Consider the following 27,216-nt stretch of genomic DNA (forward strand, 5'->3'; position numbering starts at 1 on the left):
GGACGAAGTCGCGAGCACGGTTAGTGTAAAAACAAAGACATGCCAGTTCTGATATTAGACATGCACAATACTCGTCAGTTCCGTTCGAGGCCTGTGCATACTTATAGTGCCTTTTTTGTCCGAGTCACTTCATTGGCCGTCATCTTGTGTCATGTACATGTACGCCCATGACTTATGGGATCCCATCATTCATCATCTTCAATATTTTAGCCTGTGTCTATCCACTGTAGGATATGCCTTTCCTAAAGTCTTTCGCCATGTGGGATCTTCCGCCTACCAGCGACCTTCGTGATGTCGGTCCATCTTGCAGAAGAATGATAAATAGTAAATTGTATTTATTTATTTGTGAACTTTAACGAGTTTATTTATTTGTGAATCCAATCAATCTATATAAAGTCCAATCGCCAGCCAGACATTCAAACTGAAGAAATCAAGGAAAATTTAGTCGTTAGTTGTCACATGCGAGGAAAACTGGAGAAACAAAGTGCAACTTTTATTGAGGTCGGATTGAATACGACCGAAGCCTAACATGTTCATTGCATATACGTCAATAACACTAATAACGATAACGAGTGTCAAATGTTGAATATTGTAATTCATTTTGTTTATACCTATTATATATCACATATACGTTGTAGATAAAACGTATTATTATAGTATGAACTCTTGTTAGCTAGCAGTAGTATAGTAAAATGTATTCTATAAAAGCTGTAGTTGTTTCTGTTAATTTTTTATTTATTTTATATACAAGTGCCACTAGTGAAAATAGGTAAGTTACACACTGAAAATACTGAAAGCAGAACAGAGTCTTGCGGAGCTTGTTTTTTTCTTTCATTAATAGATATGGAATGCATCGGCTAACGGTTAACGCTGGCAGGACGATTGGATGAGCATAATGCCATGTCGGTTTGCTCTTTGTGGTGAATTCACCAAAAAATAACCACGATACTTTCTGGGGCATGTAGCATTGTACCATGTCAGGTCAACACCGAGCGATGTTGACCTGACATTGTACAATGTTCCCTATGGCGTTACTATATTCTACCTATAGTTTATGATAGGTACTAGATTTTCAAGAACAAACGATTATTATGGGCCTCTGTGCTCTGACTACTCCAACCTAAATTACATATATAATAACACTAATGCTAACAATTCAACACTACGCCATATAGCCCAAGCTAAGGAAAGCTTGTGTTATATGCACTAGACAACTGATAGGAATACTTTATTAATACTTAGAAAACATTCAGACTAATGAATGCAAGTTCTCATCGTGCGAGGGATCAAACCCTGGATTTTAGATTTAGTGCATACCTGCTTACTTACTGCTTAACTTTGCAACGTCATTGCTAAATTTTAAAGAGATTATTTTCCAATAGCAGCTCGGCCATCAGCGAGGAAAAATATTTATTTGACTTCACGAAGAACGATGATGTTGAGGCCTGGCAAGAACAATCTGATACGGTCCGAGATGTGGGAATGTCCAAAGCCGTGTTCGTTATCCATAAAAATAAAGGATTTAGAAGGGCAATATTTTTCGCTTTGTTAAACCCTCAACAGAATGGAGCTGGATTCGCGGGAATAAGAGCCATTCAAACTTACAATTTGCAGGGACACACAAAACTGCAAATAAGATGTAGAGGCCAAGGCCAGTATAAAGGTTTTAAAGTAGTTCTGAGGCATAAAGGATTAAATTATGAACCATGTTATTCATTTGAACAGTATTTTCAGGTAAGCGTATTTTGATAAATCCTCTAGTACAGTATCTAAGATTCTAGTTTGGTATGAGGTATTCTACATATCTATAAGTAGTCTATCGTATCTATATTCTACTAATAAATACAGATAAAATATCTTGGTTAAAATATGAGAATTCATGGACAGAATTTGTTTGTAACTATGGAATGAACATTCCATATCTTCAAAATCGGACAATTTTATTCTTGTTTGGTTATCATCAATCTGGATAGCCCGTGTGTATTCTTTTCATAATTTCTCACAAGGACGGCTTTTTTTATTTTCTTTAGTATACATATTTTGATTGTAGCGAATTCTCGTAAATTTCGCAGTGGACTAGGCTCTTTTTAAAAAATCTGACTTCTATTAGTATTCGTACTTACCATAGAGACACAGATTTCTTAAATGAATCGATATTTATTTTATTTATTATCGACACAGAATATTTCGAGTTTGATATTTATTTCAGGCCCCAAAGGACGAGTTTGCTGTATGTAATTTAGCATATAACGAATTTAAAGCTTATTATAGAGGAAAGAGGGCTAATGAGACATTAGATTTATCTCAGGTGTCAAGTATTGGGTTCCAAATGTATGGCGGAGTTTATCAACCAGTAAAACAAAAAGGCCCCGCAACATTAGAAATCGATTGGATAAGATCAGTGTAATTTATTGAAACAATAATCTATAGGTAAAATTGTTTTATGTTAGCCGATTATGTACAGTGTGCAAAGAACGTATAAAGAAATTTCGCAATATTAATACTAAATTGTGCAATTATTTATGGAACTAGGGTATAATTTACCTAAGGATTGATTACACGATGAAAATTGTTCTTGATCCTTTCGTGGAAATAGGATGCACATCGTATTTTATATCTCCATTACAATACTGATTGTTATAATATAGAACGGATGTTCTACTTCCTTTCAGCTGCACTCTGTACTGTACTTGTGAATTGTTTATGCTTACCAATAAAACATTGTTACTTGTTTAATTATTTAATAAGAAAAATTAAGAATTATATGCAATATATTTTATTACCTGAAGTAAGTCATTACTAAATAGTGTTTTTTTTTCTAAAACAGTAAAACACGGTTTTTATACTATTTGTGTATCCCAATACATAAATGCTTCTTTAAATTATTAATTCATATAATCTGTACTATTACTAGCGACCCAATCTGGTCCATATACAGTCTGGGTTTTATTATAATAAATTCAGACATAAAAAAATTATTATGGTTCATAATTAAATATACAATTATTTAAATCTGTCAAAATTAGAACAATCTAGTGAGTGAAAGCCATATCAAGATAGTGGTGTGTATTAAATAATTACACTAGACATTTTTAGAGGTGCTTTATCTGTCTAGTCTATATAATAAAACCTTTTTACAGTAATTACACGCAAAAAATTGCAAACTATTTTGATATGGTATGCACTGTTTGATAGGATATGATGAGACCAAAATGAGAATTGCATCGCCAGTAAGGTACCACGTTAAAACTTGATTATCGTTGTCTTGTCGGTAATAATAACGTGAGTGCAGTCATAGCGTCCGGAAATAGGGAATGATAATTGACGAGTGGTACGTATGCAGCGGTAATAACACGACCGGCGAACCATCGTCCATGTAAAGTGTTCACTGACGCCACGGCCGTAGCTATCGTAGGGCACTTGCAGTAAACATTCCCTTGAGGAGAAGCTTTGTCAACATAAACGTGTAACACACCACCATGTTTGTTACATTCGCTTATTACGTCATCTTTGATCTCAATATCCCAATTTGGATTTGTTTCACTGAAAATAAATATTGACATTGAATACAGAACGCAAGTTAATTTACTTACAGGCTTATTAAAAAAATCTCAAAAGTAAATAAATAACGCAAAAAAATTTAAATAAATAAATATAAAAGTTATGAAATGTCAATCCCATAAACAACAATAAGAAATCAGTCCCAAAATTTTGTAATTGTAACTAGTATATTATACTAAAATAATTAAATTAATGTGAAATCAGATCTAGTGAATGCTGCTCTGCCATATTTTTTATACTGATGTTAGATCTTTTACACTAGACGACACAAAACATATAGATGACACAATATTTAATCTATTATTAAAATCTCTTTATTTATATCTTTGTATTTTTATCGCACAATAAAGAATATTTTATAACCTGCAATGGTTTATAATCGTTTTTATTTATGTTAGGTGTGTAAGAGTTACCTCTTAATTATGATTTTTTGTAAATAAAAACTTACCCAGAAGGATCAAACATGTTGTTGAGCATAAAACATTGTGTAGCTATTGGTGGTGCCACTTGTGGTTGTGGAGCTACTAAAGCTGATCCAGATCCCATCAACACAGATGCAGCTGCTGGGGGAATCTATAATACATTACATTATTTATGTTAATAATTCACCAAATTAGTAAATGTAAAGTAGGTAATTAAAATAGCCATTACTTACAGAGTTACTTTTCATTTTATATTGAGGTATAATGTTAGAGTAATTTTAACTAGCAGTGTCAACAGCTGTCAAGCACAAGATGACAATTATTAATATTGTTTGTTTTAAGATTTAACAATTATGGTTAAATTGGCAGCTATCTTTTGTGACAGATTATGATGGTCAACTGATTTGTGTATTCCCCTGTTGTACTCCAATATAAAGTATGATGTACTCACCTGTAATCCTGTGCCTTCTGCAAGTTTAAACATAAGTTGCAATCTGCCGGTTGCTCCTAAATCAACTCCTGCTCTATCCAATTCATCAGCATCAAACCGTGTACTTGATCCACCATCTGTTCTTTCAGTTACATGGCCTACTTTCATGGGCCTCCCAGCTAATTCAAAGCCATTCAATTGTTCCATAGCTTTCTTTGCATCAGCAGCATGATGAAACTGAAATAAATGTTAGTTTTACTGTAATACAAAATTATATAAGTACTAGTAGAGATTTTTCTGAACAATCAGTAACTTTTACTAACCGTGAGGAAGCCATAGCCTTTACTTTTTCCCGTCTCTGGATCTGTCATAAGTTGTATATGATCAATTTTTCCAAAGGGCTCAAAAATTCCTCTTAACATGTCTTCTGTAATGTTAAAGTGAAGGGAACCAACATATAGCCTTGTTGGGCCGTTACTGGTTTTTGGAGCTAAGTTAGGCAAGGTGTTGCCCACTCTATTTTTTTCTGCTTGTGTATGTTGAACAATAATAGGTACACCTAGTAACTTTTGTCCCGTTAAACCTAAAGCCTGTAATAAAACATTTTCATCATTAAATAATATTGAGAGAGCATGGAGTATGACAAAAGATTTTATAAAGAAAAAAGTAGTTAATTATGCTGACATTGCTATGTATTTTGTATATTTTGTTTTTTAATCCTGGAGACTAAATTGACAGGTGTAAATGTCAAACTTTAAAATAATATTACCAGCTATAATAGACCTTTAAGAAGTTTTCAACCCGAGGAAATAATTTACAAACAGTATCTGTTTTGCCAATTATACTTTAATGACTATTTATAATAGACTGAAATTTGTCTCCAGAATACAGGTATTCATATTTTTAAGTTTAGTCATATTCTTAGTAGTTGCAGATGATCACAAGGTTTTGAATATACATATCAGTTAAGTAATTTTTTTTAATTTGATTTAATAACATTTAGAAGTACATACCAAAGGTACAGATTCTGCATCCTTGAACTCAATGTATGCTATTCCCTTAAATCTCCTAGTTTTGTTACATGTAATAAGTCTTACATCTCTAACTTTACCAACAGAAGAGAAAAATTCTTCAAGATCTTTAGCTCTAATTCTTTGAGATAATTGCATACAAAACACAGTGCGAAGATCTCTTTCTTCAGGAGGTAAATCTTCTAATTTTGGTTCTAAACCTCTAGATTTAGATCTATATTCTTTAGGATCTGGCTCTTTGCTCTTTTCCCTTTTATGAGATTTGTCACGACTACGTTCTCTTTCACGGCTGCGTTCTTTATCTCTGCTGCGTCTTTTCTCCCTGTCTCTTTCACGTTCTTTCTCTTTGTCCCGGTCTTTGTCTCTGTGGCTGCGGTCTTTATCACGATCTCTGCGGTCTCTATCCTTTTCCCGATCCCTATCCTTTTCCCGATCTCTATCTTTTTCCCGATCTCTGTCTTTTTCGCGGTCTCTATCTTTTTCCCGGTCTCTATCTTTTTCTCGATCTCTGTCTTTTTCCCGGTCTCTATCTTTTTTGTCATCCCTATCTTTTGATTGATATACACCTCGTTCCCGTGACCTTCTTTTATCCCTTGAGCGGCTTCGTCTATAAAAAAAAAATTTTAATGCATAAGTCTAATTGCATGTTACTGAAGTTTTTTTGTCAACATCAAAGTTGAGACTTGTTGGATGGATTAATATTTTATATTTGGCTCCTTCTTGCTTGGCTTAGATATTAATAACTTTCTTAAATTATATAATTATTAGGTAATGTAACTATTTATTATTTTAATTAATACACAATATTTTAATTAAGGTACAATTAAATTGTTTTGACAATTTCACACAGTTTCATAAAAAGAAACAATTTGGTACAGTTGTAATTTGACCCAAATGTTTTAAAGGTTCTTAGTAGACATATAGTATAATAAAAGCATTATTTATATCGAAAAAGAGAAGCCCATGTCATAACTATGTACTATTTATGAAAAATATATGTAATCTATTTAATTGCCATCCCAATTCTAGAATGGCCTATTTTAGATATATAAAAACCAATAAAGCTAAAGCCCAATTTACACTCAGTCCGAGTGGGCAGGGAAGTGTGCACGCAAGGGAGCACGCGAGAGTGTAAACACAATACTTCCCATGCCACTGACTCTGCCACTCGCGCTGCCCGGCGCTCCCTCGATTGTCGGTTTTTCGTGCGCGAGTTAAAGAACTGGCAGCGTGTGTTTATATTCAGCCATCTCGCTCAGTTGTCGCCCGGCAATATTTCGCGAGTGGCAGTGGAAGCAGCTGAATGTAAGTAACTCTGTCTGTCTGTCTCGCTTTCATGTCAAAACTACTGAACAAATTTAAATGAAACTTTACTACTTTTTAATGCGAAAAAGGATTGTAAGGGGTTGAAAAGGGGGATGAAAGATAATAGGGAAGATTCTCCATTTTTGAAGCTAGAAACTTATTTTTGAGGCTGTCGATTATACAAATAAATTCAAATTTGAAAAAAAAAATTCCCTTAAAGGGGTTAAATAAAAGTTTTTATGTTAATTCGTCGTTTTTGAAGCTGTTGATTAAGTATATTGTGTTTGTATCCCTTATTTATTATTATTATAAAACGTGAACTAAACTCTGGAATCACTGCACAAATTTATGAAATTATTTTCCTACTTGAAAGTTTATCTTATAAGTTTTAATAGAAACTTCATAAATTTAAAGAACTATTCCAGAGTGACATAGGTCTCTTAACTAGTTATGCCAATGTATACAAAGTTATGGGCACCTACTTCTCTAAAGAAAAATAATCTAGGTATGACTTACCTTCGACTGCTTCCTTTGTCTTTTTCTCTATGCTTATCAGAATACTTGTCCGATCGATGCTTTGAAGAGGAAGTGTTATCCTGTCACACAAAGCACAAGGTAGAAGCAGCGCCACAGCATCACACGCCGAGTGAATAAATAAAAATTGCATTAGTTAAGTGTAATAATAAGTTGAACATCTGTACAATTTCATCAAAGCTGTTTATAGAGTGTGCCCTTGATGAAAATGTACAAATGGTTTTTACTGTTGCTAGACTATTGTTGATAGGTGCGTCTGCAACCATCATGTATCTGCTGTCGAGCTTGTCAGTTTTCACTGCCCTGGTCTACACTTACCATTCATAAAACCACTGACAAAGGACGCACACAGCGCTAACATCACACAGGGATACTTCTGCAAAAGATTTACGACCCATCAGCGCATGGCCTTTCTTTTAAATATGGACTAGATATATTTTGTAAGAGAATATAATTTATTTACATTTAGAAAACATACTATGCAGATATAAACCACATTGATATTAAATTAATAAAGTAAAATTTGTAATATTAAAAAAAATATGTAAGTATAGTATTGGATACCTCTCTGTTTGTTCAGGTCGGTGAAGTATGCTGGACTATTACCACAAAGTTCTATAAATACAAGAAATGATTCTCAAATGTAATTTAGTTTCAGTTGCACTGTCATTTACTGTTCAAAAATGTTTCAAATGTGAGAATTATACATAAATTGTAATTAATAGATTTCATATATGCAGTAGACATACAACTGAAAATTTATAATAAACAAACATAGTAATAAGTGAAACATCTTTGAACAGTTTAACCTAATGATTTAAGTTTATTATAGCACTCGTTTTAAACATAAATTAAAATATTTTCTGATTCAAAAGAAATGTTTTTTTAGAGTAAAATGTGAAATATTTTAATTATAGTGCTGTACTGTTATACGTACATACATATTTTACATATATGTATATCAAATTAATTATAGGTCATGCAGCTAAATTACACAATATATCATTTAATTTATTGCAGATTGTGAAATAAATGACTAAATAAATGTATTTAATTTAAAAATTTTAACTTTATACATCAATTTCAGTTGCATATACAAATGAAATTTTATAGAGCCTACGTACTTACTTTATCAATTATACCTACATATATTTTAATGATCTATAACCTATTTATCATGATATGAAGTCCCTACCCTCAAAGAATTGTTTTCTCTACACATTTCTATTGATTGTATCAAACTATTATGAGAAATTATGAAACTATAAGTACAATCTACTCACTTAACAACTATTAAGATATCTGGTTTAGGTGGAAACTTACCGATTTGTTATATGGAGCTTCTAACATAGCCTCAACGTCTAAGTCTTCTGCCATTCTGTAAATTTGATTAGGGATATAAAATATTAAACGTAATTATATTGTTTCTCATTTAATGCTACGATGTAGTGTAGATAAGTTAATGCTTTTTTTAAGAAAATTACGATATTACTACAATGTTTATAAAAAATGTAAAAGAAAATTAAGTAAAATTTATAGATTTATATTGATAAACGATAGTTTCAAATGGCACTGTGTACTACATAAACACATTACTAGATAAATTACAAGATGGCGAAAACTAGGAACACCTTAACCAAGCCCAAATAATTATGCATCGGACTTTGTTAAGAAACTACTCACTTGACGTTGTAAGTTGTATTTTCTAAGCGATTCGAAGAATGGCGCAATTAATAGTTAGTATTTGATAAACTATTGGGTATTGAATTTATTATAACCAATTACAAGAAAATGGTATTCAAAGAAGGACGGAAGTACATCGAAAACAGATTGACCACCACGCAACAACGAACAATCGATATTTCATATGTTGGATAAATTAATGTTGCCAACTACTGTCGATAATGTCGATATAGATAGAGGTATCTATAAAAACACTTCCTCTATGGGCAGATCTACATGGTTCACTGTCTGTCAGTGCTGTCACATGCAGTTTCGCATAGTCTGTTACCGATTTGTCTGTTACTCTATTCTGTAGATCTGTGACAATCTGTGCTCTCAATAGTCCATATATTTTTGTTTTATTATTTGTTGCTTGTCACAAAAACATATATTTGGGAAAGAACTATTATATTTGAATATTAATTGATTTTGGATTTTTAATTCGATATGACTACAGCAGCTAGACCCACGTTTGATCCAGCTAGAGGGGGTCAAGGACGTGGAGAAAAAGATTTAAGTGCCATATCTCGTCAATATTCCAGCAGAGATCTTCCAGGTCATACAAAATTAAAATATCGGTGAGTAACCAGTTCAATTTAGTTTGACCTCTTTATGTTGTTGATTAAGTTGTTTGACGGACTCGGTGGTGTAGACGTTTAGCATACCGCCATCAGATGGCTGTGGTTAGATTCTTCGCACTATACTAACATACACTGTAATAATTATACATTTTTGAGTATGATTTTGTGTATTGGTGTGGATGTATTCTATGTATATTATGTATTAGAAAAAATATATAAGTATTTGCATCAGTTTTTTAATACCCATATCATGTTTGCTTAGCTTGGGCTGTGTGAATTCTCCAGGGTTATAGCATAGGTTTCTAGACGATAAAGCCAGTTCTTCAGTGAATTTATAACAGTAAAATAATAAAAGCAATAAGAAATAGTTGATATAATAGTATTTGAACAATAAATAAATTCTTGCATAAAAAGACATTATCTCCATAATGATTTCAGTACAATACATAAAATTAAAATGTGAAAGACTTTGTACCATACAAAGATGTCAGTGTATCTGTATCTAAAATAATTATGCCCAAGTGGGCTACACTGACCTACCATTTTTTGTAAATCAAGATACATACTCTATTTCAATAGAGTTTTAAGCTTTTTGAATTCACCTAAGCAATTATTAAATGGAAATTGAACCTATTGTCTATGAAATTTTAGAAACCTATATATATATATATGGTTAAATTGGTAACAAATTTATTGTAACATAACTTTGTTACCAATTTAACCATATACATGTGACAAGAGAGCACTGTCACCTATAGCACAGGTGTAATAACGATTTTAGTTTCTGCCTTCTAGTCTAGTGTTAATTATAATTATTATATTTTGCTTAATTTCATTTAAATATTGTATTTTATATGGTATATACAAATATAGCATTGTATATTGAATGTCGCATAGGCACATACAAAAAATATCAATATGATCAATTATTTGTATTATATAACAATAATTAGTAAACATATCAAATAATACAGATAAATTAGAATAATTCAGTATTTATTACATTATTTGAATAATAACATTATTATTACTAAATAAGTTATTAAGATTACTTATTTTAGAAATATGAAAGTGTTGCGTTTTGTATTGATTGCCGCATGTATTCTTATGTAAAATGTGGATACTATAAATATCAGATGGCAATTGTAAATAGCTATGACGTGGTCTAGTGTTTTGAGTAGCCATGCTCACTAAAATGTCCAGACTTGTGGCGGCGTGGTGGGCTTGGTCACTGGGCCTCCTAAAATATGGTCGAGCGCAGTGATGGCTGGCTCATCTGTCATACTCGTGAATGGGTGCTGCTTGTTGGGACTGGTCTGCTCTAATCACTGTGACTGATTTCCTCTTATTAATTGTTCAACCTGTTGGTTATATATTCAATATTTTTTCTATTTGAGTATTTAATTGAATTAGTGCTAATTGGCGGTTTGTATTCACACACTTAAACTTAAAAATGTAAAGTAATAATAAAATTATTTAAAAGAGCAATACGCACGTTTCTTGCTCCTTCTTCTTGTGATGAGACAGCTTTCTGAATGAGCCGTAGATTAAAAAAATATAATGACTGTTTAAAAGTGGTTCAATGTAAGTTTATTTGAATAAATGATTTTCTATTCTATTCTATTCTATTCTAAGTTTTTATTTTATTATAATGAATTTAATTTTACATCATCTGGCAAACTTAGATTATAGGTATATTTTGTCATCATAATATGTATTTGTAATGGAGTCAATAAAAATATTTTATAGATTATTTAAAATATTCAATAACCTTATTGATTTTTAATAATTTGTTACATTTAGTGTGACTAGATCATCCATGGTGAGGTTAATGACATCATTGTTTACCTTTTTATTAAGTTCTAATGGAAAGGAGTATAGATTGTTGTGCTGCCTGATAATGAAGTCTTTGGAACCATTAAATACAAAATGGATGCTATTTGTAATAAAATCTATAATAAATAAAATAATATATTACTTAGTACATAAAACTTTATATTCCCCATATTTTAGTTATTACATATGTAAACTTATATTACTTTGATTAAATTTACATAAATTTTATTATGAATAAATACTATGGAGTAATATTATTAGATTTCCCATATCAGTCTCTTCATTGATAATGTCTAAACAAATCTATGTAAAATTTCAGTGAACAAGGTCAAGGTACTACAGAAGAACTGCGATCACGAGATTTTCGCAAGGAATTAGATGATAGAGAAAAAGATGGCAAGGGACAAGGCACAAGGAGACAGAATGAGCCCCCAGTGAAAAGAACTAAAATAGACCAAGTACCTGCAGCAAGTTTAGATGCTGATGATCCACTTGAAGGTGACTCCTCTGACTCTGATGACTCCGACGATGACACTGCGGCATTGTTAGCGGAATTAAATAAAATTAAGAAAGAACGTGCTATAGAACAAGCTAAGAAGGTATACTATATTTAAGTGTAATATAATTGTATTTGTATTTAAGTGTAATATTACACTTAACACAAAATTTTGTTTCATTGACAAAATATTACAATGTTGAGGGAAATGCAATTGTTTGTTACTGTGGGCGATAAAGGAAACCAGGGAATTGTAGGATATATATATATTGTATATTATAAGAGTATATTATAAAGAAACACTACTAACTAGGGCCAGGAAGGGTAACCGAAAGGAACAATAGATAGCAGTGACAATGTAGACATTTTATATGATGCAGCACTTCGTAGTCGTCTACGAGTGGTAGGCTAGCAGGAGGACCTCTAGCGTTCATGCTGCGGCAGTTATCCGACTCGAAGGACCAAAATATGTGGACGATAAAGGAAACCAGAATTATACAATATATATATATATATATATATATCCTACAATTCTCTGGTTTCCTTTATCGCCCACAGTTACATTTAAGAAATTATAAAAAAAGCTGTCAAATGTAATGGTATTACATTATTTCAACAAAATTCACTAATCTTTGAAACCTCAATGTATGTTGTTGCTCCTTTCTTTGTTATTATTTCTGCAGTTTGTGGTAGTGATTGTATAACATCATATTTGCTCAGTTCTGGCTTTTTATCCTCAAATTCTTACATTTCTTCATCTTCAAAGTCCTTCATTTCTTCATCCATACAGGTTGGCATAGTCTGTTGTTATTATATCACCAAAATTGATTTTGACACGTTTTTGTCTCATTGTGTCATCTTTAATTATGGATTTCATTACAATATCAACAATTTCTTTCCGCCTGTCTGCTGCACTGCAGACTTGTGTACTATATTAGAGTCATATAAAGTAGCTCCAGTTCAATTCAATAAACACACTTCCCTATACTGATTCATCGCGCTTGAAGTGTGCTAAAGATGTGAGTGCTGCAATACTAGCACATTCTATGAGATTGCCAGCATGATTGAGAATTTTAATGTCCACCCTTAGTGACCACACCTTCTCCTCTACAACTATACACAAGGACTCCAGATCTACATGTTTAGAATCTTTATAACACTTTTCAATAAGTCTATTGAGATATACTGTGAAATCGGTTTGCCTGTTAGCCTCAAACTGTTGTGCAGCCATTGGGCTTATTTCAACCTTTATGTATAGAATTCTAAGGAATTCTTAATATAAGATATTATATTGAGTTGTCTTTTTTATTTGTCTATGTAATTATATGAAATAACACTGCTTTTTTTTCTAAGAAACTACTCTCTAAAATTAATTATATTTAGTTTACTTGGATAACTGGTTTATTTTTGCTTTTAGGACGCTGAGAAAAAACAAGAAGAAGAAAGAATACGAATGGAAAATATCTTATCTGGAAATCCATTATTAAATTATTCAGCATCAGGGCAAAAAAATGATTTAAAGGTATTTTTATGTAATATTTTTTCATACTTTTCCCATTTGTTATGTAATTATTCAAGTGATTCTATTGTATGAGCTAAAATTATGTAATTATATTTTTACAGGTTAAAAGGCGTTGGGATGATGATGTGGTCTTTAAAAATTGTGCCCGATCCGAACCTGAGAAAAAACTGAACACCTTCATAAATGATTCATTGAGATCCGAATTTCATAAAAAGTTCATGGAGAAATATGTAAAATAATAATTGTACTGTATTATTAAATTTAGATGAACGAAAATGTGACGAACTTCCCATTATATTAACATTGAATAAGTTTTATAATTTAATAACTCCTTCTTTAATATAAGTAATAAATTGTTTTAATGTGTTTGTTTACTTCTATTATATACTAGCTGTACCCGCGAATTCGTCCGCTTTGAATTTAACATTATTTTTCTAAAATAAAATACTTAAAAAAAAAAAAGTAGCTTAAGTTAAAAAGTCCCGTCAAAATAGGTCCAGCCATTTCAGAGATTAGCCGGAACAAACAGACAGAGAGACAAAAATTGTAAAAAATGTTATTTTGGTGTATGTACCGTATTTATATGCATGTAGTAAAAACCGATTATTTCAATATTACAAACGGACACTCCAATTTTATTTATATGTATAGATAATTATGTATTTGTTTGATGGTTGGATGGTTGGTTGCTTTTGGTACGTAGGGTATCATAAGAGACAATAATGCAGATGTAGACTTTGAAAGTATAGTAATTTGTCTGGATAGTACCTCTGTCACAACTGTTAAAATCTTAGTTTCGGTTGAAGAGTGAAGTGAAGAGGGCAGTAAAAATACAGGCATGGCATTTTGGAGGTATAATATCTTAGTCCTGCTGAATAGCAACGGATGGGTGGTACTTTGAGCTTCATATAATAACGTGGATGTTTATGTATATATAAGCTTTGTGCCATTTAGTATAAATTTTTTTGCCAATTAAGTTACATAAGAAAGGTAAGGTGTAGCTAACAAGTTGTCTCCTCCTTTTTATTAACGATTAACACAATATTGGTAAATAGTGATAAGTTTACCTTGCTTTACCATCATGACGATCACCTAGCGTTAGGGGGGAATGACCCCCCCGGTCATAAATATTTCAAATGCAAACTGGCTTAGGGGTATTTTTTAATTTCCTTATTCTAAATCTTTACTCCTTACTCCTTACTAATATTATAAATGCGAAAGTAACTGTCTGTCTGTCTGTCTGTCTCGCTTTCACGTGTATAGGTATGACATACAAATTAAAAATTACCCTTAAGGGGTTAAATAAGTTAGGGGATACATTTTTTATGTTAATTAGTCATTTTTGAAGCTAGAAGCTTGAAACTTATTTTTGAGACTACTGATTAAATATAAATATATATGACATAAAGATTTTACCCTTAAGGAGATTAAATAAATTAGGGGATGAAAGTTTTTACGTGAATTCGTGATTTTTGAAGCTAGAATCATTAAACTTATTTTTGAGTCTGGTGATTAAATAAAAATAAATATGACATACAAAGTTTTCAAAAATTTTACCTTTACGGGTTTAAATTATAATAGGGGATGAAAGTTTTTATGTAAATTCGTCATTTTTGAAATTAGAACATTTGTCATTGGTTTTTTTGGGTTAGTTTATTAAATATCCCACTATTATAACTGTCTATCTTGCTTACACGTCCAAACTACTAAACCGATTTAAATGAAATTTGGAACACATAATCTAGACCCTGCGAATGGATATAGGTTACTTTTTAATGTAAAAAAGGGTTGTAAGGAGATTGCGTTGCGTTGGATTGATTGCGTTGATCATGAAACACTCTTACTCAAATTAGAACATTACGGTATTAGATATGAAGCACTATGCATGATGAAATACTATCTAAATAATAGAATGCAAGTTGTTGAAATAAATGGTGTAAAGTCTGAGGGAACTAGTATTAAAATGGGTGTTCCTCAGGGCTCTATTCTAGGTCCTTTCTTATTTTTAGTTTACATAAACGATCTTCCTTATATGGTAGAAAAGATAGTTGACATAGTTCTGTTTGCTGATGATACTTCATTAGTATTCAAAGTCAATCGACATATTGATGATATGGACGAAGTAAACGGTTCTCTCTCTTATGTTTTAAAATGGTTTACGGCTAATAATATGCTACTAAATGCAAATAAAACTAAATGTATCAAATTTACTCTCCCCATTGTGAGGCCGGTAGATTAAAAAATCGTATTGGACAATAAATATATTAATTTTGTTGACGATACTGTATTTCTAGGTATCATATTAGATTCCAAGTTGCAATGGGGTGCTCATATGATGATAATAATGTTTTTATAGAAAAACTTTAAATCTATAGCACTGACAATATTATCTGATTACATTAATAATGAGTGCGTAGCGACTTCTATGTTGATTATCGCATGCCTCTTACTTGTTATACTGTAATTATTTATATAAAAAAAACATCTATTAAAAAGAGCAACACACAAGTTTCTTGCTCATTCTTCTTGTGATGAATCTTTATTCAAATAAACTCATTACAAGCACTTTTGAATAGTCATATTTTGATTCTACCTAATTCTTCTATGAGTTTATTTGAATAAAGATTATTTCTATTATTTCTATTGAAAGGGTAGATGCAAGGTTGTATGGATATATCGCCATTTTCAAAGTTTTAAGTCTGAAACTGATTTTTTAGGCTGTTAATTAAATATAAATAAAGAAAAATGTATGTTAATAATGTAATGTTATAAGGGAGTTAAATGTTTATATTGTCAATTTTAAAACTGGAAGCTTGAAGTAGCCTATCTATTAAATATATATAAAGAAAAAGGGTTATAAGGGATTGAAATAGATATGAAAGATTGTATGGAAGCGTCGTTCTTTTCAAAGCTAGATGTTTGAAACCTATTTATAGGCTATTGATTGAACTGTATGGAATTCTGTATCGTTATTTCATTTGGCTTTTATTCGATTAGGTTAGATTAAATATTTTTTCATAATTTAGTCAAAGTCACTATTTTATGCGGACAAAGTAACGTCCGCACCACAGCATCATTGGACACTAGTTTCCATTACTGAAAATTCTATGCACTCAGAACGAATTACATATTATTATTATAACAAACGTAGAAAATACCCAAAACGATAAATATGAGTACCTATTGTGCAGGAATGGAATATCGGAACATCGTTTTATGCGGCGGCGTCTATTACCTACCGTCGCTATTACGTTATATTTTCATATTATAACTATCAGAATAATATGACATTAATAATTTATACTAAGAATAACTGATATCTCGGTATAATACTACAGCTATTTATTATTAATGACGGAAACAGCTACGCAACTAAGTAGGTATCTACATGATTATAAATAGTTGTTGTTGTAACTTATATGTATTACCTACATTAATAAACGTGAGCGCACCTAAATAAATTTGCCTACAATGGTTTAAGAAGTAATACCTAGTGTAGGAATTTAGTTAGGAATAGGTATAGTATTGAATAATATGATTTATATATGTTATTATGTCGTCTGCACGGTATTTATACACATTATTCCATTAAAGCGTATTTTGTATAAATTCGAGTTCGTTGGTATCTGCACTCTGCACTCTATCGACAGCGTGTGCGTTTGCGTCTCTGAATGTTTATGTTATTTTATGTAGGTGTAGGGCGACGGAGGGGAGTGTGCCGAGTGCGGAGTTAGCGACGGCGGCGGCGCGGCGCGGCGGCCCACCTTGAGTGGGCAGGTTCTGCGGTCAGCGGCTGATCCCGTCGCGCGCCTCCGCGTCTGTACTCGCCAGTTGAGTGGGCGCTCTGACGGCGAATATGGCTAGTTCAATCGCAACGCAGCGATGCGTGTGCTTCGCCATAGTGGCATTGTTTACCGTGACATGTGAAGCTTCTCTTTCGGGATTGTATATTGATAATGGTGTCGATCAAACTGTGATACATCATTCTATGACGCGACATGAACGGTTGGTGGTCGAGCATGAAATACTGGATCTTTTGGGGCTTGGTGAGCGACCTCGAGGTCCTCGTTTGCAGCCGCTAGATCGTTCTGCCCCAAGTTTTTTATTAGACGTGTATAAACAATTGGCAGAGGAACATGAGCAGGCTCGTCCGACACGCAGCTCAGAAATGGCGCTTAGTGGCGATGAACAGCACGCTATTGATGAGAGCGATCTCATCATGACTTTTCAAAGCAAAAGTAAGTACGTAATACACATTTCCCTATTTACCGACATGTATTTATATAAACTCAGACTTGTTGTACTTAGTAGTAGTAGTAAGATAGAACTTGAAGTTGTATCAGGTCAACTATAAAATATATGGCGCAATTTAATTCTGTATGGTTAATAATAGAAAGCATACATAGGTAAGTTATTTAGGCATCTATCTAAAAATCTTAACATAGGTATTGTATAATTAGTTTATTCGACAACAGTAAAATATGTACTTAATCTTAATATTGAACACGTACATATATTCTATTAAGTCGAATAATAATTATTTTGCATTATTTTATGTGAGTCCAAGTTTAAGGTTGATAATAAGTAGGTACCTATGTAGCCATTAAGGATAATGTTTACCAGTCCAGAAACATATTATAATTTTGTAGCTATCTTATATGCATATAGAGAATATTAATTAAAGAACTGTTGTTTAATAAATATAATAAATAGGTATATTATTAAATTTCAAAATTTGTAGTTTCTGAAATATAGCGTAGTAATCGGCGAAAGGTAAAATCGTACCGTATGGCTCCGTTTACTGTGGTTGTACTTTTTGATTTTGGAACCCTAAAAAGAGTCCTTTTCGCAATTCGTCAAAGGAAAAATAAAGACTTTAGTTCATAAAATTTTATTTGTTTTGTTCAGTTAACATTAACACAGACGTTGACCGTAACACAGGAAGCGCTTTCTTAACGGGTGACTAATATTTGCGGGGAACTGAATAGTTGTGTTAGCATCCTCAGAGTTTCTAAGGACCTATAATACTCGTAGTTCATTTCTAATATTTCATTATTTCTTTTCACAACTTAAGCGACCTTATTATAGTAACCTTAGGGAAAATAATTATCAAAACTGGTGCAAAATAGAAATTATTTATTAAAATAAACTTACATTGATGCACGTTTAAATAACCATCACTTATTTTTTTTAACTACCGCTCATTTGGAAAGCTGTCTCATCACAAGAAGAACGAGCAAGAAACTTGCATGTTGCTCTTTTAAATAATGTAGTGTAACTTTACATTCTTAAGTTGAAATGTGTGAATACAACTACCAACATACCACGCATTAATTCATTATCAAAATAATAAAGACACTGAGTGACTGGTTGCGTAACTATAATATATATTAGGCCTCCGTATACAAAAATTGTTTAATATAATATTTGAATTGCCTCTGTCAGGTTTAGAGCAGATTCAGACAGTTTGTTATAAAATCTTACGCAATTACCATAGAATAAATTACTAACTTCGTGTAGACGGCAATTAGGTAATTTTTTTAAGTTTTTACTTGTACGGTCTTAAAGTATTTGAAACTTTTAATTCTTCCTTGTTGCATTCAAGGAAGAACTTAGAGATGATATTTTCATAAATGTACTGAAGAATGTGCTAGAAAATATAAAGACAATATTAATATTTTGGTATACAGGTAAACAATTATTTAATATTCATGTGTAAACCAATATGTTATTGTTTCAAGTTCGTAAGTTATATATGTTGGTACCTATTAAATATGAAAATATTTAAATAATATCTACCTAATTTAAATTTCAAAACACGTTATGAAGTTAAAATAGGCGCATCGTTATAGGGATCCATTCACAATGTTCCCACTAATTAAGTCATCCACCTGTAGTGTGCGCAGGTAGGTGATGACTCACTTCGCATTCCATAAAGATTGAATACCAATGTTGGCGCCGTTGAGCCGACTCTCACAATTCAATTGGTCGGGATTGTGAACATCTAATGTAAAATGAAGTTTTTGTTAAACAAGCATACGGCCTGTTTGTTATTAAACCGTTAGTGTAGTATATGAATAAAACTCATAAACTCACCGACTACTAATAAATCTTAACTTTTACAAAAACATGCTGCTGTCATATACAGAGAAAATTAGATTAGTAGTTAGACCATACTAGTAAGGGAGAAAAAATGGTGTTCTAAATATCAGGTAAACAGATGCAACATGGAGCTACCTGTACGTCTTAGACGTGGAGAATAAAACATGTATTGCCGACGACTTCAGTGGTTTAACACACAACCTTCTGATAAATTCACGATCAATATTCGTATACTTGAAGAATTTATGAGTATATATCATACCTACTAGTTGTGCCCGCGACAGTCAGAATAAAGAACCTTGACCAAATGAAGAAAAATTATTTAATCTAACCCAAAAAAGTCAAACAATAAAGTTTATTTTATTGTCATATATTTTTATATTTAATCAACAGCCTAAAAAAAGTTTCAGTATTTTTCAAGCTTAAAAAATGACGATACTTCTACTCAATATTTCATCTCCCCTTTCATCCCCTTACAACACTTTTTCTTTATTTATATTTAATCAACAGACTAAAACATAAGTTTCAAGGTTCTAGTTTTAAAAATGTCAATACTTCCACACATTACAAATTTTTATTTTCACATTGAAAAGTATGCTATGTCTTTTCTCAGGTTCTAGACTATCTGTGTGCCAAATTTCATTTAAATCGTTCCAGTAGTTTGGGCGTGAAAGTGAGATATTCAGACAGACAGAGTTACTTTCATATTTATAATATGTGTAAGGATTACGTACAAAAAAGTATTTCAGAATTATATTATAGATAGTATATTACTGTAGAATAAAAATGTAGCTAGGTAAGAACTTAACAGTTTTCAGAACATTCTTTTGAAATGCTGACAACGGGGTATTATGGTCATAGTTTTTTATATATACTTACTTTTGTAGGTACTTGTTTTGACAAAGAAATAATATCTATGGTTGACTAGATATTGTTTAGGTAGATAGATTCAAGTTATTGATTTATTTAAAAAAATAGTCTGTTGGTGTCTGATGCGAAGGTTGGGTGATTCCAAAACCGGCTTGTATGCTTGAAATGTGCTATTGTACCTATAAGTGTGCACAAATTACGAGATTTTCGTACTATATTCGCTAATTAATATATTGCTGTATAATGGACTGTATATTTTTTACCAAATATAGTTATATCAGTAACAGATACCTGCTGCGCAGAGTTAAGTTACACTTGTCGAACCACTTGCCACCTGTTCCATCACACCCATTCACATACATTGTGCTAGTGGTATTTCGTTGTACATATAATACTTTAATAAATTAATTACGAATTATTTTTGTACATTTAATCTTTTCGCCGAAGTAAATTGCAAATGTGAGTAAAAAGTACTGATTTAAGATTGTTACAAAATTGTTCATAGTAAACATCGATACTATATGGAAACTATTAGTTTTCCGGTATATTTTGAAATTGGCAAACTGTTAAATGTAACGGATATATGTAAAAAGATACTAAATGCTTTTTCACACATTTCGCGTGAACTACATCGTATAAAATTATTCCAATTGCTGGTATATCGTGTTTATTTAACTTATTTTTTTAAATAGATTTGACGGTTATTTTAGTATTATAAACAAACACTCCTATTTTATTTACATGTATAGATATGTAATATTATGTTAGCTGTGGTATAGATTAAATAGATACGTTTTTTTTTAATTGAAAATTGATATATTTTTTACCCTCGACCTTTTTGTGAGGATTTTTTGGGGTATATATTATAGAAATAAATATATTATTATTTAGCATGTTTATCTGCAATGGTAATTTAACTATAATTTATCTTCTTCGCTATTGTAAATATAAGCAGACAAGGTAAAGGTGTTCTAGTGTTCTATTTTCAAACTGTTGTTCAGATCTAATTCCTATTCTATGGCCTTAAATTTCTTTAGTGTAAATAAACTTATTGCTTCGTGATTTCAGAACATCATTTGGGGGCATTAAGACAGGGACATGGAAGACATGTGTGGTTTGAAGTTGCTGGTGGTCCCGCTGATCCATCTGCTCTTTTAACTGCCGAACTCCGGTTGCATCAAGCTTCAACGCACACTGAAGATCCTACCAGTCTCTATAAAGTGGTAGTGCATCGTGTTCTCAATGTTGACAACATGGGGTAATTATTATATTATATATTGGAATCAATATATAAACAATACAGTTTGTATTCTAAATGTAAATAAAAAAACATTTTTCAGTTCATTCTTTCATAATTTAAGAGCTGTTCTCTTGTTGGTGGAGTTCCCGCCACCTTCTACGATATTCTAACAGTCTTTTTACCTGTTGATACGACACGACTCCAACTTTTTCTTCAACTTGCTTGATATAGCTGTGTCTTTATATAGCTTTTTTATGATTTGATTAATTTGTCTATCCGTAGCATTTTTATCTCCTTCATTATTGGAATATGATTATTCCTTCTATCCAATGAGAAGTTTAAAAAAATTATAGACAAATGAGTTGGCACCCTGTGGTGTCTTTTAATTTAATCCTCAAGGTTCAAGGTATGTTTCAAAACAATGTCCTTTTATAATTATATTTTGATTCACTGATTAAAATATCTATCTATCTATTTTATGCAATTTTGTTATAATGGTTAAAGTTTATTGTTATTGTAGTGGTCTCTTATTTTAACAACTATAATGTTTTAAAAAAATATTTACAACGTTTAAAATTGTAGGAAACTACAGTTGGAGGAGGTGGCTGCTGTGAATACCAGTGCGGGTTCCGAGGGTTGGCTGGAGGTGAATGTGACTAATGCGCTAGCTGCTTGGCTCACCTCCCCTGCTGATAATCGAGGATTCTTTATCACGCTACATCCACATTCACAACCAGGTATCCAAGTTATAATTATTGAAAAAAATCGGGAGAGTTAGTAAAAATAAAAAAAAAACATAAATTTTATCAAAGTTATTGTTTGATAAATATATTATAAAATATATTACAGTGAAAGACGGACGAATAACAATCACAGGATTTAAGATTTTTGTCTGGTACATAGGATTGCAAAGTAAAGAAATTTGTACGCAAGTTACATTTTATAATTTGTTAAATTTCAGAACGCCACGTTAAACCGGAAGAAATAGGTTTGGAGGAACCTCGAGGTGTCGTTATAGAGGGAAAGCAGCCATTTTTAGTGGCTTTCTTTAGGAGTGGTCCAAAACTAGGGAATGCTGATGCTGGTGCTCGTCGAAAACGTGAAGCGAAGCGCTGGCGCACAAATGGATTCTCTGAAAATAATCTTAGAAATCCACTGACAGGTAACTTAAATAAGAACATAAATAACCCTCCTTTATTATATTATGACATGTCCACATTTCCCTCGGCATATTCGAACAACATACCGCGGCGGAATATATCGCTCTAATTAATTTTAATTTTGTAATTAATATGTTATATATTTAATAATACTTCAAATAGTATGAAGAGTAGCTGTTTTTATGGAAAAGTGAAAATCAATATTAATTGTATGAAATAGAAAAACGTGAAATTTACTATATAAATGTATTTGAGGTAGGTACACTACTTATTTTGAAGCCATATCTCATGGTTTACACTGGAACACAGGCACCAGAAACATTCACTCGGACGACTTTGTCAAAAATATTATCTGCCTAAAGCTTAAAATGAAAGCTGAATTATTTTGTTAAGTCTATATTTTATTAACGTGTATACTATAAACGTCTATACTTTATTAACATAAAATATGTTATATGCAGATACATCACATTGGACTACGAGAAGTTGTGAAATTCAGACATTGTATGTCAGTTTTAAGGATCTTGAATGGCAGGTAGGTGTTTATATGAGTTGATATGTCTATAGACTAAAATAGTGTCTGCTCTCAACACTGAACCTTGAATTCGAAACAATTTTGCACAAAATTTCAGGTCAATTAATTGAATTCCTTTAATATTATATTCATTGTGTATATCGTAACCCGGTAATTTATTAGGTAAACTACATATTTAAGGCGGGCTGACAGGCGAGTTCCCACGTGTCTTTAATAATTACCGATTGATTTGAAATAAAAATAATCTTTATTGAAATAAGCTTAATATGTATAAGCACTCTTTAATTGTTATATTTTTTTATTCTACAATATGTTTGGAACGCAGACTCATCACAAGAAGAAAATAAAAATATTGTGTGTTGCTCTTTTAAATAAAATTTGATCTAATTAAACACACATTAACAAGGATTAGGCATGCGACTGCGAACAACAATAGCTTTTTTACAATGATATTGTTTTATACGACATTTGAATAATTTTTCGGGCCGATTGAGGACAGACTGGTAGTTTTTTGTAAAACACTTGAAACGAATTATTAACTTTGGCAAAGGGCATTTAGTTAAACCAGTTTGTTGTTATTACGTACCCAAGAATTTATTAGTGAAATAGCTAACTTTTTTAAAACAGTCAATATTTCTTCTGGTATACATAATATTTTCGTAAATGTATTGAGAAGCAAAAGTGAGGATATCTCACTCTCGCAAAGACTTCCTCGAACCCATGCTTTGGAGCGGATGGCCCTTTTTAAACAGTATCATCAAGAAAATTAAATAAATTAAGTTTATAGTCCAATATGCTTTTTTAGTCTACCTTGTTTGATTGCACAACATAAGAGTATTAGATAGTGTTACTAAAAGCGTTCGTATAGAAGTCTCGCAACGTCTGCATGCATTGGTAATATTGTTTTTTTTATTAATCAATGTTTACGATATAATAATATTAGTTAGGGTACAAAACTGAATACCGTTACATACATCTATGTATGGAACGGTTAGTTAACGGAATAAATAATCATAAATAAATATTTTTTCAGGACTGGATAATAGCACCGGATGGTTATGGTGCATTCTACTGCAGTGGAGAATGTAATTTCCCGTTAAATGCGCATAAAAACGCGACCAATCATGCAATCGTACAAACTTTAGTACATCTTCTAAATCCCCAAAAGGTAAAATATCATAATATTTAAGTATCTTGATTGTTATATTTATGGTATTAGGTACCTTACGGGACTATTAGTCTTTACAATTTGTTAGACAAATTGTGTAATTAATATTTCTAACCAAGCAATTTTATTATCCTTATGTGCAGAGTAATATATAGAAAAAAGTAATTGTTTTTTTTATTTTTAGTTCTAAATCTATTTTATTTAAAATAATCATTTACAATATCATATTTAAAATATCATAGATAAGGTTGACTAAAGATATTTTAAAGCTCGCTCGCTAGTTACGGAAAATACTGCTACTGCTTCTCTTACTACTGTTTTGGATTGAAACATTATTTTAATGTTGGATAATCCATTTATTGAGTAAGGTTATAACATCACATTACGACTTATAGTATAAGTGACGTGTCCGAAGTTGTCTGTAAGTGACTGTTTATTTGGGAATTGTTTTCTGCACTTATTAAGCTCTTTTGCTTTTATATTCAATGCATTGGAGTGAAATATTTTATTCAATTATACTATTTTTATTTAATGTACCTAATATTTTCTTATAGGTACCGAAACCATCCTGCGCGCCCATCAAGTTATCCCCCATATCTGTGTTGTATTACACGGACGACTCCAATGTAATCCTGAGAAAATACAAAAATATGGTGGTCAAAACCTGCGGCTGCCATTGATTTTCTTTTAACGTAATAATGTTTAAAGGCATTAAAATATGTATCAATAAGGCGAAGAACCGGAAAGCAAGATAGTTTATGCTAAGTACAGTGTACCGTCCACGATTGCTGTGTTATTGTAGGTATCTTGTGCTGTAGCTGATTACAAAGAAATTATAAAAATATTAGTTCACAAGTGCAACTTTCCTAAACATTATTTAGATATGATATAGGTACAATATATACCTACATTCGTAAACACAACCTATGGTATGATACTTCGCATCTTCCATAAACTTTATACGTGCATTAATTATTAGGTATAAATTGTTAAAATTCTCTATACGTTACGTCGTGATGACATTTCCAGTGTGTCAATGATGCTTGATTACTGTGTCCATTCATGTTAATGATTTTTTTAGATCTTGCTACAACTAGAAACTTTGTAAATAATATAATTACTAGCCTATTTATATTTATGTGGTACTACACTATGTTCAAATACCTACCAGGTTTTGTGTAACTGTGTAAACGAGAACCTGGAATAACTTGTATAGTTATCATCGATGTTGTAGTTGTAATGGGATCGACATAACATATTATTTCCAAAAGCAAACATGTAAATCCTAGCTAAAATTAAATTTTAATGTATTTCTGTATTTTATGTATTTCAAACTGACATAATTGTGGTTAAGTACGAGTTAGTATAGAGTATGACTACTTATGGATAGGTTGTAGATGGACTATATATATTTTCTTCATAAATTTACTATAATCTTTCTATATTAAGTATATTTGAAATATCAATATTAACGATTGGTTGTTTTTATTTCGTTCTGAAGTCAAAAGGTCAACAGGTGCGGTACATAGATAGGTAGTGATAAAATTATGAAAAAAAAACAAAATGCAAATTACACAGTTGTTTAATATTTATAAAGTCTTACGTATTATTAAGCGTAGTATTTTTATTATTGAATTATTGACAATTAAGATTACCTTGAATATTATAATGACATGTGCCATTTAGTTTTTGTCATAGTAATAATTTGTTTAAAAACCATTGATAATCGTGATTTGTTTTGCTTAATTTTCTATTACTTAATTTATACAAAATAATGTCACAAACTTCTAAATATGTAATTACCAATGCCTGGCAGCTTAGTAAAGTAAAGGATTGTACATGACGAAAGATATTTGAAAACAGCAACGATGAAACCAATTTTTTTTTGCCTAATTAGATGTAAGACATATATTTTTTATAATTAAATAATCGCAAATATTAACATATACAATAGTGAGAATATAATATTTATGTATAAAATTTAAATATAGTCGTTTGAAGCAGGTTCTTTGATTGCTAATATATAAGAATTTAAGAGCTGTCATTTATAAGTACTTCTATAATCGCAGATAAAAAACCTACCTAAATATTAAAATTGATTTTAAAGTTTACAATAATTGAAATTATCCGTCACTTATGAATATTGCATTTTTAGATCTTATAATTGATGAGAATTTACAATATCTTACAAGTAGCTAATTGAATTATGTAGGTACACTCATGAATAATGTGACCAGACGTCCCGTAATGAACGGGACAGTCCCTTTTTATAATTACGAGTCCCGGTGTCCCCGAAACGGACTCTGGGACGCAAAATTGTCCCGTTTTCGGTAACGGTGCGAAATTTTGGGTAGACGAGCCGGTTGTTAGTTGTTGGTAATTACGGTGAGTATAAAAAAAATGTGACAAGAGTGTCATTCTTACTTAAATACTTCTTAAAAAGTCAAATTTGTTCCTCCGATAACAAAACATTTTATTTTTATCAGATAAATATAAACTATCTATGAATAAACAAAATGTTTAATTATATTTATCGGATATATTTCTTAATTGATAACTTTTTCTGAATAGATAATTTTAAAAAAGAGTTTTTTCATTGGCTGTCTGTTAATTGTGTCCCGTTTTGAGTCGAAGAATAAATGGTCACATTACTCATGAAGTATTTATTTCAGTGCTTATTATTACAACATTTTTAAGATAT

General features: G+C 31.5%; 4 protein-coding genes across 8 annotated transcripts; 3 read left to right on the top strand and 1 right to left on the bottom strand.

The window, feature by feature from the left end:
• Window positions 1-384: 384 nt before the first annotated feature.
• LOC131844129 (uncharacterized) lies at window positions 385-3,078 on the top strand. 2 transcript variants are annotated; one of them, XM_059192928.1, is made up of 3 exons: window positions 385-769; window positions 1,386-1,734; window positions 2,210-3,078. In XM_059192928.1, the coding sequence occupies exons 1-3, from the start codon at window positions 693-695 to the stop codon at window positions 2,405-2,407; spliced, it is 624 nt and encodes a 207-aa protein (XP_059048911.1). In that variant the 5' UTR covers window positions 385-692; the 3' UTR covers window positions 2,408-3,078. The 2 variants fall into 2 exon arrangements, with proteins under 2 accessions (XP_059048911.1, XP_059048910.1); XM_059192927.1 differs by having other exon boundaries at window positions 386-769; window positions 1,383-1,734.
• Window positions 2,779-9,129, bottom strand: LOC131844128 (RNA-binding protein 39). Of its 4 annotated transcripts, XM_059192924.1 has the most exons (10): window positions 8,967-9,129; window positions 8,607-8,661; window positions 7,848-7,898; window positions 7,602-7,659; window positions 7,266-7,345; window positions 5,427-6,051; window positions 4,737-5,003; window positions 4,435-4,650; window positions 4,010-4,134; window positions 2,779-3,543 (listed from the first exon to the last, which is right to left on the bottom strand). In XM_059192924.1, the coding sequence occupies exons 4-10, from the start codon at window positions 7,602-7,604 to the stop codon at window positions 3,255-3,257; spliced, it is 1,605 nt and encodes a 534-aa protein (XP_059048907.1). In that variant the 5' UTR covers window positions 7,605-7,659; window positions 7,848-7,898; window positions 8,607-8,661; window positions 8,967-9,129; the 3' UTR covers window positions 2,779-3,254. The 4 variants fall into 4 exon arrangements, with proteins under 4 accessions (XP_059048907.1, XP_059048905.1, XP_059048909.1 ...); XM_059192922.1 differs by lacking the exons at window positions 7,602-7,659; window positions 7,848-7,898; XM_059192926.1 differs by lacking the exons at window positions 7,848-7,898; window positions 8,967-9,129.
• Window positions 9,130-9,309: 180 nt separating this feature from the next.
• LOC131844140 (protein CWC15 homolog) lies at window positions 9,310-13,806 on the top strand. Its single transcript, XM_059192942.1, has 4 exons — window positions 9,310-9,583; window positions 11,742-12,021; window positions 13,336-13,440; window positions 13,542-13,806. Exons 1-4 carry the CDS (start codon window positions 9,453-9,455, stop codon window positions 13,677-13,679), a joined length of 654 nt encoding a protein of 217 aa, XP_059048925.1. The 5' UTR covers window positions 9,310-9,452; the 3' UTR covers window positions 13,680-13,806.
• A 3,401-nt stretch (window positions 13,807-17,207) lies between these two features.
• LOC131844144 (protein 60A) lies at window positions 17,208-26,079 on the top strand. The gene is made up of 7 exons (XM_059192945.1): window positions 17,208-17,678; window positions 21,481-21,670; window positions 22,235-22,389; window positions 22,614-22,814; window positions 23,274-23,347; window positions 24,381-24,515; window positions 25,070-26,079. Exons 1-7 carry the CDS (start codon window positions 17,297-17,299, stop codon window positions 25,193-25,195), a joined length of 1,263 nt encoding a protein of 420 aa, XP_059048928.1. The 5' UTR covers window positions 17,208-17,296; the 3' UTR covers window positions 25,196-26,079.
• Window positions 26,080-27,216: the final 1,137 nt, after the last annotated feature.

This window comes from Achroia grisella, unplaced genomic scaffold, assembly GCF_030625045.1.
Source record: "Achroia grisella isolate CSIRO2021 unplaced genomic scaffold, CSIRO_AGI_Agris_v1 utg3972, whole genome shotgun sequence".
NCBI classification, from domain to species: Eukaryota; Metazoa; Arthropoda; class Insecta; order Lepidoptera; family Pyralidae; genus Achroia; species Achroia grisella.

Coding starts and splice junctions, on each gene's coding strand:
- LOC131844140 (XM_059192942.1), top strand. CDS start 9,453: ATGACTACAGCAGCTAGACCCACGTTTGATCCAGCTAGAGGGGGTCAA. Junction 9,584..11,741: donor CATACAAAATTAAAATATCG/GTGAGTAACCAG, acceptor GTAAAATTTCAG/TGAACAAGGTCAAGGTACTA. Junction 13,441..13,541: donor GGCAAAAAAATGATTTAAAG/GTATTTTTATGT, acceptor ATATTTTTACAG/GTTAAAAGGCGTTGGGATGA.
- LOC131844129 (XM_059192927.1), top strand. CDS start 693: ATGTATTCTATAAAAGCTGTAGTTGTTTCTGTTAATTTTTTATTTATT. Junction 770..1,382: donor AGTGCCACTAGTGAAAATAG/GTAAGTTACACA, acceptor ATTTTCCAATAG/CAGCTCGGCCATCAGCGAGG. Junction 1,735..2,209: donor CATTTGAACAGTATTTTCAG/GTAAGCGTATTT, acceptor TATTTATTTCAG/GCCCCAAAGGACGAGTTTGC.
- LOC131844128 (XM_059192922.1), bottom strand. CDS start 8,660: ATGGCAGAAGACTTAGACGTTGAGGCTATGTTAGAAGCTCCATATAAC. Junction 7,346..8,606: donor AAGCTCCATATAACAAATCG/GTAAGTTTCCAC, acceptor TTTGTGTGACAG/GATAACACTTCCTCTTCAAA. Junction 4,651..4,736: donor AAGGCTATGGCTTCCTCACG/GTTAGTAAAAGT, acceptor CATTTATTTCAG/TTTCATCATGCTGCTGATGC.
- LOC131844144 (XM_059192945.1), top strand. CDS start 17,297: ATGGCTAGTTCAATCGCAACGCAGCGATGCGTGTGCTTCGCCATAGTG. Junction 21,671..22,234: donor CTCAATGTTGACAACATGGG/GTAATTATTATA, acceptor TTAAAATTGTAG/GAAACTACAGTTGGAGGAGG. Junction 22,815..23,273: donor TCTTAGAAATCCACTGACAG/GTAACTTAAATA, acceptor TGTTATATGCAG/ATACATCACATTGGACTACG.